Source organism: Amblyraja radiata, chromosome X (assembly GCF_010909765.2).
Source record: "Amblyraja radiata isolate CabotCenter1 chromosome X, sAmbRad1.1.pri, whole genome shotgun sequence".
Classification (NCBI taxonomy): Eukaryota; Metazoa; Chordata; class Chondrichthyes; order Rajiformes; family Rajidae; genus Amblyraja; species Amblyraja radiata.
In genome coordinates this window covers 12,677,403-12,691,104 of record NC_045999.1, presented here as the reverse complement: position 1 = coordinate 12,691,104, position 13,702 = coordinate 12,677,403, and the positions used below count along the sequence as shown (strand labels likewise).

The 13,702-nt window shown below is 42.1% G+C and overlaps 1 protein-coding gene across 4 annotated transcripts in view; it reads left to right on the top strand.

Moving 5' to 3' along the window:
* Positions 1-976: 976 nt before the first annotated feature.
* Positions 977-13,702, top strand: part of usp3 (ubiquitin specific peptidase 3) — an 87,206-nt gene continuing 74,480 nt past the window's right edge. For 2 of the 4 annotated variants that reach the window (XM_033014976.1, XM_033014975.1), the window contains exons 1-2: positions 977-1,469; positions 11,779-11,839. In XM_033014976.1, coding sequence (XP_032870867.1) covers positions 1,379-1,469; positions 11,779-11,839 — 152 coding nt within the window. In that variant the 5' untranslated portion in view covers positions 977-1,378. The remainder of the gene's footprint in view (positions 1,470-11,778; positions 11,840-13,702) is intronic. The other 2 variants (XM_033014978.1, XM_033014979.1) reach the window with 2 other exon arrangements.

Below are 13,702 nucleotides of genomic sequence, written 5' to 3'. Positions count from 1 at the left end.
CTAAATTCTAGAGAGTATAAACCAAGTCTATCCAGTCTTTCTTCATAAGACAGTCCTGACATCCCAGAAATCAGTCTGGTGAACCTTCTCTGCACTCCCTCTATGGAAATAATGTCCTTCCTCAGATTTGGAGACCAAAACTGTACGCAATACTCCAGGTGTGGTCTCACCAAGACCCTGTACAACTGCAGTAGAACCTCCCTGCTCCTATACTCAAATCCTTTTGCTATGAATCCTATACTCAAATCCTTTTGCTATGAAACGTCATCTATTCCATTTCTCCAGAGATGCTGCCTGACCTGCTGAGTTACTCCAGCTTTTTGTGTCTCCAAGATGCAGTTGCCTAGGTACTAGAGGTACAGATCTTGCATAGTTGGTGCTACTGTCCATTCATTACCTCTGGTATCCCCCAGCTGTTCCACAGCCATGACTCCTGAATGTGCCCCGCATCCTCTAGGCTGGTCACCAAAGACCCAGCACCAGCACCCCGGGGTGGGTGGGAGCAGTAACAGAGCCAACTCAACAATGGCACCATCCGAGGCGGGTCCGGCACTAGGCCTCGCCGTCGCTAGGGAACTCTCCCGGCGCTGTGACGTCACGCCGATCCGCGTCTGGGGGCAAAGGTCATAGAGGAGCTCCTCTATGATCTTTGTCTGGGGTGCGTGACGTCACGCCGGCCGTCGTCTGAGGGTGCGTGACGTCACATGGCTGGGGCAAATCTCCAGAGGTCGGAAGCGGGGGGGGGGAGAGCACTGGTTGCCATGGAAATTGTCGGCGGGGGGGGGGGAAGGGGAAGACAATCGTTGCCATGGAAATTGTCGGCGGGGGAGAGAATCGTTGCCACGGAGACCGGCCGATTGTCGCTACTGAGACCGGCGGCGGTGGGGGGGACTTAGAAACAATCGTTGTCATGGAAACCGGTGGGGGGGGGGGGGAGACAGCCGTTGCCACGGAGACCGGGGGGGGGGAACAATCGTTGCCACGGAGACCAGCCGGCAGGGCGGCGGTTAACGAGGGACCAACGGCCAGCGACCAAAAGTCGCTGCTTAATCGCAGCCAGACCCTTCTGTCTCTCGCTCTCCATCCCCATTAACAATAAAGCCTGTATCCAGCCACCCTCCTTTCCTCTCTATCTCTCTCTCGTTCCCCGGTCAGCAGGCAGGCAGGCCGGCGGGCGGGGGATGAGGCCAGGCTGCAAGGCACGGACTAGGCCCGAGAAGATGGCGTCGTGAGGCGGAGCCCGCTGGCCGCCTGTTCCGTGCTCTCCTCCTCCTCCTCCCCTTCCTGCCCGCCCCCCTCTCCCCTCCCTCTTCCCCCGCCTCCCCTTCCTCCACACCGAGCCTCTGCACCGAGACTGCCGCTTTCCAGCTCCCTGAACATGGAGTGCCCCCACTTGGCGACCAGCGTCTGCATCGTGCCTGATTCCACCAAGTTCCCCAACGGGTCGCCGTCCTCCTGGTGCTGTGCCGGTGAGTGCCGCACGGTTCCGCTCTCTCCATATCTTGGGCGCACTTTCCCTCTTTGTAATCTTTGCATTGTGTGTTGTGCTTTTTTTTTTTAAGAAAGGGCAGCGCTTCAGCGCTTCCTCCGCTCGGCAGCTGCATTTCTCCCGGAGCCAAAGCGCCAGGAAAGGCCGGTCCTCGGCAGGCTTGATCCCGGCCCACTGTGTACAACTAAAACACCAGAAAAGCTGTTTTATATATAATTCAAAACCACAAAAATTGGAGGTTTAACAAGGTCTCTTTTCAACAGAGCCTCTGAGCTTTGTGTGGAGTGAGTGGCTGGCGCCTGTGGCTCAGACTCGAGGTCACGTTGGCACATTCTCCCTCTTAATCCTGCACATAAATCCAATGCTTTCTCCACTTCTCTTGCCTTTAACCCGATTTATCCCCCTGGGCAAGACGCAAGATTGCAGCTCCACTAAAAAGTCTGCAGCTCCACTAAAAATTGAATTAGACTGCCTGGAGGCTGGATTTAGAAGTTTTTGGTGCCGGGTAGATAGCCTGTGTTTATTTGAAAGGTAACCCCACAGTGGATTGACATTTTTGCCACGTACCATCCATAAAGTTGTGATGCATGCAGGCATTTCACTTCAATAAACCGCCGGGTTTTTTTTGCAGGAATGCGGTATTTATTTTGTGAGGGAGAATACGTGGTTTAGTGTGTACCCAGAGCTTTCGATTACTTTCTTTGTGTAAAGGCGTTCGGAGTCAGACCAGACTGACTTTCTTCTAGTAGAGTAATTAGGCCCTACATTGTTTCCATTGTCTGGGCTGCCCATGTAACGTCTGGAGGAAACTTGTTCTCCCAATCTGCTTTAGGTTTAATGGGAAATTGCGCCTGGTAAATTTAACAGTTTTACAGGCCAATTTATTGCAACATTTTCTGTACGTGAATCACATACAATGATAAAACTTGTATGATGGAGACAGGATGGGATTGACATCTAATCTGCTTTGTCTGGCTGCACCCTAAGGCGGCGATGAATACAATATGACTTTTAGTTTAGTGAGGTGAAGTTTTCTGCATAATTATTAGCGGCTTTAATGGCAAATAACCAAGCCAAGATTTTTAAAACAATTTCCCCACAGATAATGGTTGTATTGGTGGTATTCTAACACGGAGTTGAAGCCCTGAAAATCCTGTACTGCTGCTGCCTTCTTGTAGTGAACTCCACTTGAGTTCATCTGCAGCGAGTAACCTCCAGGGTTTCTAATCTTGACTTCAGAATAGGAACATAACATTATTTTGATAGCATGGAAAATCTGGAATATATTTAATTAAAAATTAAATTGGGTTCTGCAGAAGATTTATTTCCTGCTAGGTGTAATCAAGGGAAGTCTATTAAGACACCCGGTTTGAATAATGTATGTTATACATAAACTGTCCAAAATGTTCATTATTTTGTTTTTTGAGCATTTTCCATGCGGAAAATAAATCGTTCCAGTTTGAGGAGTTTAAAGGCAGTCTTGTTTTTTCTTGGCATTTTCTCCCAAGGTTGTTTTGGTTTCAAGTGTGGTGTTCCATTGACATATTTACCATCTGACTCCCAAATAAGGACTTTGATGGGAGTGTATTGAAATATAGAACAGTTGTGACTATACCTGTGATCTCATAACCTTCTTGGATGTAGCATAATAGACCTTGTAAATGAAAGCCTTGTCTGTCATGTAGTCCTAAATGTTATAAATGGTTATTATCCGGTGATGTATTGTCACTGATCATCAAAGCAGCCAAGGAACAGGCATGTATAATTAACTGGCTGTTGTGTGACATTGTGAATGGGAGTTGTAAACTGGGCAATGCTGTCCTCATTTCTGCCAGGAGAATACAATTTTGAGATCATAAGATAATTGTAGTTGAGGCCCTCATGCGAATAATTAATGTCAGCGTGTTCACCTCCTGGCGAAGATCTATTCCAAGTGTCAGAATCATAGTCGTATAACACAGGGGAGAAGCTATTTAGACCAGTGTGAGTCTGGTCTTATTGAAAGAGCTTTTTTCATGTCTTTTATCCAATTCCCCAGTAACAGTTATTATTGGATCTGTTTCTACCAGTTTTACAGGCAAAACATTCCAGGCTGCATTTTTTCTTTCATAAAAATCATTTCTACTCTTGTTTCTTTAGGCAGTTATCTTCAGTCCTCTAGTTGCATATCCTTCTTGCAGAAACTGTTTCTATCCATGTGCTAAATGTTCTAATTTTTAATACCTCTTGTCAAGAACAACATTCTGACGCCACTTCCTGATAAGTCCCGACCTAACATGGGATAAGCTTTAAAAAAATTGAATCTTTCAGGAATTTTGTTGTAGTTTGCAATGGAGGCTTATTTGTTCGACGAATAACTGCTCAATTTGCAAGAATACTTTTCATAATATTTTAAATTGTCATTAAATCATGTTTGTAAATGCTTTACTGTACCAATTAACATTTCTTTTCATATGAAGCCCTTGATGCACTGTAGCTAATTGCAGCAATCCTTGAATGTGATTGGCTTGATTCATGCGATCTGTAATTGGGTAGGCAGATGTCTTGAAACCAGAAATTGTTAAGTATTTGGGTCAGGCAGGGTTTGTGAAAAAAACGAGATTTGATGTTTCGGGTCAGTGCTCTTTTATCAGAACTATGGAGTGTGGGAGGAAACCGAAGATTTTGTAGAGGACCCACGTGGTCATGGGGAGAACGTGCCAGCTCCGTACAGACGGCACCCGTGGTCGGGATTGAACCCGGATCTCCGGCGCTGCAAGCGCTGTGAGGCAGCAACTTTACCACTGTGCCACCGTGGCCTGCCCTATACTATATGGTTGTATATAGTAAAATAGCAATATCTCTGTTGAATTGTCTTGTAGTTCAATCTATCATTATCTGTCAGCTTACACTTGGGGGTGGAAATTCCACCTAGTTATACAGGCAATTAGTACATTTGGCTGACATTTCTCCATCTTATATTTTTAGCCGAGGAGATTAACCTGATTTAGAATAAAGTGGTCAACACCTGCCTTAGGATAATCAACAGAGGAATGGTATGCCTAGAATTTTGGCAATTGTGCAAGGAACGCTTAGCTATATTAATTTAGTTATGCATTAATAAGTTTGTAATTTTTTCAATCTATTTGCTCCAGTGCCTGGCCAACAGAAAATGTTCTTAAAATATTTTTCAAAGGACTGTTGCAGAAAACTGTTGGCAATGTTGCAAGTAGTAAAAGTGATGGCATTCTTACAACATTACTTTACAAAGCAGTTGAATTAGTAACTTTCAGCTGCACAGTGAGGACCAAAGAACAATAATATACAAAAGATTGGCATTTGTTCCATTGTGTTAGTGCATCAGAAAACAGGGCAGCAAGGTGGCGCAGCAGCAGAATTGCTGCCTTGCAGCGCCGAATACCCGGGCTCGATCCAGAATACGGGTGCTGTCTGTACGGAGTGTGTACGTTCTCCCTGTGACCTGCGTGGGTTTTCTCCGAGATCTTCGGTTTTCTCCCACACTCCAAAGACGTTTAAGTTTGTTGGTTAATTGGCTTGGTATAAGTTTTGATTGTCCCGAGTGTGTGTGGGATGGTGTTGATGTGCGGGAATCGCTGGTCGGTGCAGACTCGGTAGGCCGAACGGCCTGTTTCCGCCCTGTAGCTCTAAACTAAACTAAAGATAATCATATGTTATTGCAAAAAAATGTTGGAGGAGCTCAGCGGGTCAGGCAGCATCTGTGGAAGGAATTGACAGATGACGTTTTGGGATGAGACCTTTCTTCAGACCCAACTCAAAATGACGTCCATTCCCTCCACATATGCTGTCTGACTTGCTGAGTTCGTCCAGCATTTTGTTTTTTTGCTCAAGATTCCAGCATTTGCACCTTCTTGTTTCTCCATGCATTGCAGCAAATCTTTTGGCATCCATTATTATTAAGCAGGCTGAAACATAGCCTGTCCATTTTCTCCAGAGATGCTGCCTGATATACTGAGTTACTCCAGCACTTTGTGACTTTTTGCTTAAGATTCCAAGATCTGCAGTTTCTTGTGTCTATCATTAAGCATATAATGATATTTTTTAGCGTTATAATGATACAATAGTGACATTTTGGATAGACATATGGAAGTGCAAGGAATTGGGGGGGGGGGGGGGGGATAAGGATTTAGTGCAGGCAGCATGTGAGGCTGGGAAAGCACATCTTCGACCCGCAGACCCTCAGCTTAGGAGCACCACAAGGCTGCGTACTCTCCCCTCTCCTACTCTCTCTACAACAATGACTGCACCTTCACAGTCTCCTCTGTCAAGCTTCTCAAGTTTGCGGATGACACAACCCTGATTGGATTGATCCATGATGGGGAGGAATCTGCCCACAGACAGGAAGTGATACAGCTGGCGTCCTGGTGCCATCGCAACAACCTAGAGCTCAATGCTCTAAAGACAGTGGAATTGATTGTAGACTTTAGGATAGCTCCCCCTCCCCTCACCCCACTCACCATCGACAAAACTGCAGTCACATCTGTGGAGTCTTAAGTTCCTGGGAACCATCATCTCCAAGGACCTTAAATGGGGGGGCTACCATCGATTCCACAGTCAAAAAGGCACAACAGAGAATGTACTTCCTGCGGCAGCTGAGGAAGCACAATCTGCCACAGGCAATGATGGTCCAATTCTATACAGCCATCGTAGAGTGTCCTCACCTTCTCCATCATGGTCTGGTTTGGCTCAGCCATCAACATGACACCCGGAGGCTGCAGCGAATCGTCCGATCAGCTGAGAAGGTTGTTGGCTGCAACCTTCCCTCCATTGATGAACTGTACTAGGCAAGGGTCAGGAAGCGAACGGGCAAGATCATCCCTGACCCCTCTCACCCTGGCCACAAACTCTTTGAATCACTTCCCTCAGGAAGGCGACTCCGGACTGTCAAAGCTGCCACAGCCAGACATAAAAACAGCTTTTTCCCCACGAGTAGTAGCTCGACTCAACAACCAAACATCTGTAGCCTCCTTTTGCTCTGGTATTTTATTTAATTCACATTTTTAATCAATAATATTTTATTGTTAATGTTTTATGTGTCATTCCTAACTGTCACTATGTCGTGTTGTTACTTGTGGGCGCAGCACCAAGGCAAATTCCTTGTATGTGAATACTAGGCCCATAAACCCATTCATTCATTCATTCATAAGATTTGGTCTTGGCATCTTGATTGGCACAGTTATTGTGGGCTGACAGGCCTGTTCTTGTGCTGTATTTTTCTATGTTCTAAGACATGTTTGGGGGAAAAAGCAGGAACGAGATACTGATTTTGGATGATCATATTGATTGGTGGTGCTGGCTTGAAGGGCTGAATGGCCTATTCCTGCACCTATTTTCTATGTTTCTAGTTTCTAACTCCTTGGGGGTGGAAAAAAGAGACATTGCTGGTGTCCTTGGGGGAGGAAAAAAGAGACATTGCTGGTGTAACTCAGCGGGTCAGACAGCATCTCTGGAGAACATGGATGGTGATGTTTCGGATGGAGACTCTTCTTCAGACTCCTTGGAATAGATTTTGTTATGCAAGGCAAGGTTGGTCCCTCTCCCCTCCCTCACCTCAGTGTTTATACAATTAGTTAGATTGGTATCTGATCCATTGTCCTAAATATTCACTCCCTGTAACTGAAATTAAACTGTTTTGAAATAAAGATCAAAATTAATTAATTAATTAATACTTTATTGATCCCCTCAGGGAAATTCAGATGTCCAGAAGCCCCCAACCAACAAACCCACAGATTCAAAACGAACGCAGACAGAAAATACATAGAATACAATGTGGACACTACCTGAGAGCAATAAATACTTAAAAAGACCAATAATTAACAATTAAAAATTGTAAAATGCATCCCCTACAGCCTAGCGGTCCGAATTATAAAATCTAATGGCTGCAGGGGTGAAGGATCTCCTGAACCGCTCCGTTCTACAGGGCAGGGAGAGGAGCCGGTTGTTGTTCCGAGTGCTCTTTTGACTCTCCGGAATTAGATGGAGGGGTTGCCCGGGGTTTTTCAGGATGACCTGCACCTTGTGCCTCATACGCCTCTCAAGCACATCTATCCCAGAGTCTACTCTCCCCTCCAGCACTGAACTAGCTCGTTTAACCAGTTTGACCAGCTTCTTGTTGTTTTTTGCACTAATGCTGTTGCCCTAGCAGACAACAGCGTAGAAAATAACACTTGCAACCACAGTGTTGTAAAACATGTGCAGCATATCCTTACACACATTGAAGGATTTGAGCCTTCTGAGGAAAAAGAGTCTGCTCTGGCCTTTTTTGTAGAGGGAGTCAGAGTTGACAGACCAGTCCAGTTTGTTATCACGGTGCACTCCAAGGTATTTATATGTCTGCACCACCTCAATGTCAGCCTAGTTACAAAGAAGGATCTACTTGTGAAATACATCTATATATTTTCAATCATTAACATGTTTTTGTAGTTGAAGTGTTGCAGTATCTGAGATCTAACTGCGGTAAACAATTACTTTAATATGCATGAACATATTGAAGCATTTAAATATTGAACCAGCAATTTTGAAATGTACGGAAACTGCACATCATATGCGTTGCACAATGGCATTAGCAGGGGATCCTGAGAGTGGAAATGCAACTTTCAAACAATAGTTTTGTGAAGGATTAAGTAATCATGAAACTATTTTGAAGAGGCCCGTTTCCTGCTAGTGGTGGGGTTTGCAAGAGGAAGTGCAAAGGCCAGTGTCACATCTGGTTTAGGAGGGTTCCTCTTCTATTTCACTACAGGGCCTCTGTGACACAATATGGGGAATTAACTTGCAATAAAAAAAATTGGAGTTTTTCTTTTGGGAGTTGAAACATAGGGTTAATCATCATGCTGTTTGTTTATCTAACTGATAAATGAAATGGGCAGCAAAAATTGGAGGGCCAGCTGATGTTAACTTTAAAGGTGGCAAAAATTCCCAGTGAAAAGTCAAGCTGGGAGGTAACATGAAGACAACATGGGAAGGGAAGGAAATGATTTCTGTTATGATCAGATGTTTATTTCAGGGCTTGTCAGAATAATGGAACTGTTCTTATTGCAACCCTGATTCATTGTAGTAGCTTTTGCGTATTTCCGAGGCTCAGCATGGAACTTGGATTGTTGTATTTGCCACGAAACAATAATCGGCCATATGGATTAAATTGGGGTTTAGAAATTCTAGTATACCTAATATATAGCTATGCAACCCTCTCCCTCGTACCCATTTGATTTTGCCAGGTTATTTAAATGATTTAATTTAAGCAAAATTAACTGATTATCTTGATTTGTTTGGCGTCACTTCTATTTTAGGGTGCTTTTTTTCCTGTGGGATAAATTGGCCTGAACTGTCGATTCCATATAAATAATTGTTACCAGAGGCTTTTGACGTAATGCATGAGTTAATTATCAACCATAATAGGGATTGTGGCACAGCTGGTAGAGCTGCTGCCTCAGAATGCCAGAGACCTGTGTTTGATTCTAACCTTGGCTGGTGTCTGTGTACAGTTTGCACTTCTCCCTGTGACCAGGCGTGTTTCCTGTGGCTGCTCCAGTTTCCTCTCCTATCCCAAAGACGTGCAGGTCTGTAGGTTGATTAGCCTCTGTAAATAGCCCCTAATGTGTGGGGAAAGTGGGATAACAGAACGAATATGAAGGGGTAATCAATGGTCGGTGTGGACTAGGTGGGCTGAAGGGACTGTTTCCGTGCTGCATCTCTAATTCAAGTCATAATTTATGGAGATAAATATTGCACCACAAATTTTAGGGTGTTTGAAATTGTTAGAAGTTTTAAACAGGCAAATGAGTGTAGATTTCACGACGTTTGCATTACTTCTGATTAACCATGTCTGAATGAAGGCCATGCACATTAAAAGAGAAAACCAGAGGAAATGGATAAACATTTAGTTGTGAAAGTTAATTTGACCAAAATCTGAAGTAATATGGCACAAACAGTAAGTCTTGTTCCATTGCACAGTCACCATTACATGTGCAGTTTAAATGAGAACAGTTATCCTGGCAGACCATTTTATTCATGTAACAGCAACAAACAAACCACTGAAGCAACTCGGATGCAACAGAATGGTTGACAGTTCAATCTGATTATCTTGTGTCGGATGTTGTCCAGCAGTTCCTCCGGCAGCTTGGTTGTTGCTCCAGGTTCCAGCATCTGCAGTCTCCTGTGTCCTCATGTAACTAATAACCAAATTAAAATTCCTGCTTTTGATTTGACTCTTTGTAAGGATCTGAAGCAAGAATATTACTAGGGCCTTGAATTTTTCAAGATCTGAAAAATGAGCATTTGGAGAAATTCTTTATTCTTGTGTTTGAAATAAGATTGTTTTTCTTAAGTTGCGTTTGAATTTGAATGGAATTTGGAGGCTGCTTGATGATATTTGTTCATATTGTGTTCCATTCGTCGTTGGTTCCTTGGAACTAATTTCTGTCATCCATATTAATCAGTTATCAGCTAGTATTAGTAGACAATTTGAGTCAGTCAAATGGTCTGATTGCTTGGGAGTGAAACATTGCCGGTAAATATTTAATATCCATTGCACTTAAATAGTTAATCAACACCTGAGGGCTTGCTGCTGAAAGTTTACCTATTATACAGTAGAATTCTCATGAAGCATTAATTACTTGTATACATTATCCTTTGCAAACCATGCTATATTTTTAAACAAAATTACTGATCAGTGGAGAGCGAAATGCTAACATTCAAGGTTGATAATCTATCATCAGTGTTAGAAATTTAGGCCAACAAGACTTTATATGCTGCAATCTGGACCAAAGAACAGGATGAGAGTATGAACTCAGTGCTTCATGCCGCAACTATGGAGGCAAAACCGTGCTTTGACGTTTTGGGTTATGACAAGAATTGATTAAATGATGACATATCTTTTACCTTGTCAGATGCTGCTCGAACCAAATCTTTCAGCATTCTGGTTATTGTTCCAAGTTAGCAATGTAGTAGATTTTAAGCACATGCAAAACAGGAAAAGGAAGGGGTGAGGAGAGTTGCACAGATAGAGATAAAGGAACGATGCCTTATTGGGTGAGAGATTCATTTTAAATGTTTTTGTTTGTATGTTCTAAATTTGCAGTAGGTAATGTAGTGAAATGCCTGAAATTATATGGAGGTACATTATATAATGTTAGATCCGACTCTGCAAAATTAGCTTTCTGTGCCTTGTTACTGGAAAGAAAGGAAAGATCAGCCAGAATTTTGCCAGTTCCCAATGATTACATAATGGAAATTTTAATTTGAGAACTAGATTTGCATCAGTTGATGTTTTCCAAGGCTTAAACAACGTATTTGTTCATTGCTGAAGAACATTAGCTATTTATCCTGCAGCTGTGAATGCATGGCATTCCATTAAGAATGAGTGAAAACTCTGGGAGAAATCCTCAAGTCTTTTTGTTTTGCAAGCGCCTTCTAATCGGTGTACTCTTTTTCCTTGCAAAACAGACAGAAACTTTGGTGATTTAGTGAGGAATTGATTTTATTGTCTAATCTAATTCCAGCAGCCTGTAAACCATCCTGTTCATTGAAGTTGCCAGTTTGTTTTGCCACTAACTTTGAGTTTAACAGAGGAGATTGTATGGTACAAAACTGCTGATTATATAATATGAAATTGCATCACATCAGTTTTGAGTGCATATCACAAGTACAGGTACTATATTCAAGGAAACTGATTACAATTTCATTACAGCTTGTGGCACTACTTTAGAGGGATTGTTTTAAGTTCAGAAATTGAATTTATCAGCTTATGTATAATATGCGTTGTGAAAGAAAATACATAACATCCTGTTCTATTGTAGCGCTCATTGGGGGGTGTTTTTTAATGTTAAGAGTTGTATAAAATTGTTCCGTAAATAAATAACAGAAATCTCCAAGGCTATCTATTATGTTGCTCAAATGTGCTCTGCCATTCCTTTATGATTTACCCTTCACAGATATGACTGCTTGAACATTGTGAAAATCTTGTACAAGGATGTCACAAACAGCAAGGCATTTACAATGTGACCATGGAATAGGTATAATATTGTCGGCTAAGCCAGGAAATTAAGGTTCAATGATTTGGTGTATTAGCAAAGCGTTGCAATGCCTCTAACATTCTATGTTTTAAGCTATTCTTGCTGATCAGATTCCAGTGTTCTGCTGCTTGAGTGTGGCAGAGGGAGTACTTAATCTTGAAAGATTTTTATTTAAATACACATGTTAGAGGTTAACATATTGTTAATGTGTTTAATGGCATTTCTGAAAGTAAAACAATTTGCTCTATTGTTTTTCAGTTTGTCGCTCCAACAAAAGTCCTTGGGTGTGTCTGATGTGTTCAAGTGTTCACTGTGGAAGGTATGGTTAAAATTTTGAGTTACATACTATCCTTAAGGTAGAATACAATTGTTGCACAAAAAAAGACACAAAGTGTCGGAGTAACTCAGTGGGTCAGGCAGCATGTCTGAAGAACATGGATAGGTGACCTTTCAGGCCAGGACTCGAAACGTTACCTACAGTGCCCTCCATAATGTTTGGGACAAAGACACATCATTTTTTTATTCGCCTCTATACTCCACAATTTGAGATCTGTAATAGAAAAACTAATGTGGTTAAAGTGCACATTGTCAGATTTTAATAGAGGCCATTTTTATACATTTTGGTTACACCATGTAGAAATTATAGCAGTGTTTATACATAGTCCTCCCATTTCAGGGCACCATAATGTTTGGGACACAGCAATGTCATGTAAATGAAAGTAGTCATGTTTAGTATTTTGTTGCATATCCTTTGCATGCAATGACTGCTCGAGTTCCGAGATTCATGGACATCACCAGTTGCTGGGTGTTGTCTCTGGTGATGCTCTGCCAGGCCAGTATTGCAGCCATCTTTAGCTTATGCCTGTTTTGGGGGGCTATAATCCCCCTCAGTTTTCTCTTCAGTATATAAAAGGCATCCTCAATTGGGTTCAGATTGGGTGATTGACTTAGCCACTCAAGAATTGACCATTTTTAGCTTTGAAAAACTCCTTTGTTGCTTTAGCAGTAGGTTTGGGATGATTGTCTTGCTGCAGAATGAACTGTCGGCCAATTAGTTTTGAGGCATTTGTTTGAACTTGAGCAGATAGGATGTGTCTATACACTTCAGAATTCGTTATGCTACTACCATCAGCAGTTGTATCATCAATGAAGATGAAAAACATTGCTGCAATTTCTACATGGTGAATTAAAAAAAAACAAAAACATTTTAAATAAAATCTGACTGTGCACTTTAACCACATTTTATTGTTTTCTATTACAAATCTCAAATTGTGGAGTACAGAGGCAAATAAATAAACGATCGGTCTTTGTCCCAAACATTATGGAGGGAACTGTATACATGTTCTCCGGTGATGCTGCCTGACCTGCTGAATTACTCCAGCACTTTGAGTCCTTATTTTGAAAACCAGCATCTGCAGTTCCTCGTTTCGTAAATTGTTGCACAATGTATTTCATTGGTTATATTGTTAATACAGGTGGGTATGTAGACTCGTTCATATCTCAGTTGGAGTACAGTGTGCTGAATTTGGAGACTGTTTGTAATCACAGTATGATTTTAACATGCAGTTAAAGTTCTATCATTACATTTGAAATATTGCTTGCCTTTCAAAGCTGTGTCCATAGTTTAATGCTGTGTTGCCTAGAGATAGTGACACTGAAGCTTCCTGTTTAGTTTACGTAGGTTAGTCGAACAACATTAGGGAATTTTTTTTTTCCTCTTCGGGTACTGTCAAGATTTGAATTTCTGTTTCAGGCAATACATGTTTTGAGAGAGGGAAGTAGTTTCTGAGAAAGTGGTTGTCTAAATGTTTTGAATACTTTTAAATTAGTGCTTTGACTACACAATGGGTCTGATCTGACAGCCTGGCAGACATTTTTATTTTTGTTTATCTGTTTTTGTTCTTTGATTGAAAGATACAGCATCTAAACAAGCTCTTCAATTCAACTTTAATGTCATTGCACAAATACTAAGTATGGGTACAACGAAATGCAGTTTTGCGTCAGTCCGTAGTAGTAGTGCATATAGAAATTTAAAAAAAAGAAGATACAGAATAATCAAAAATACAGAATAATTAAACAATGGGGACGGAGGGACCAGAGAAATCTATCGGCGGGACTCCGAGTTCAGCAATGTGATGGTATAATTGTAGAAGCTGTTCCTCATCCTGCTGGTACGAGACCT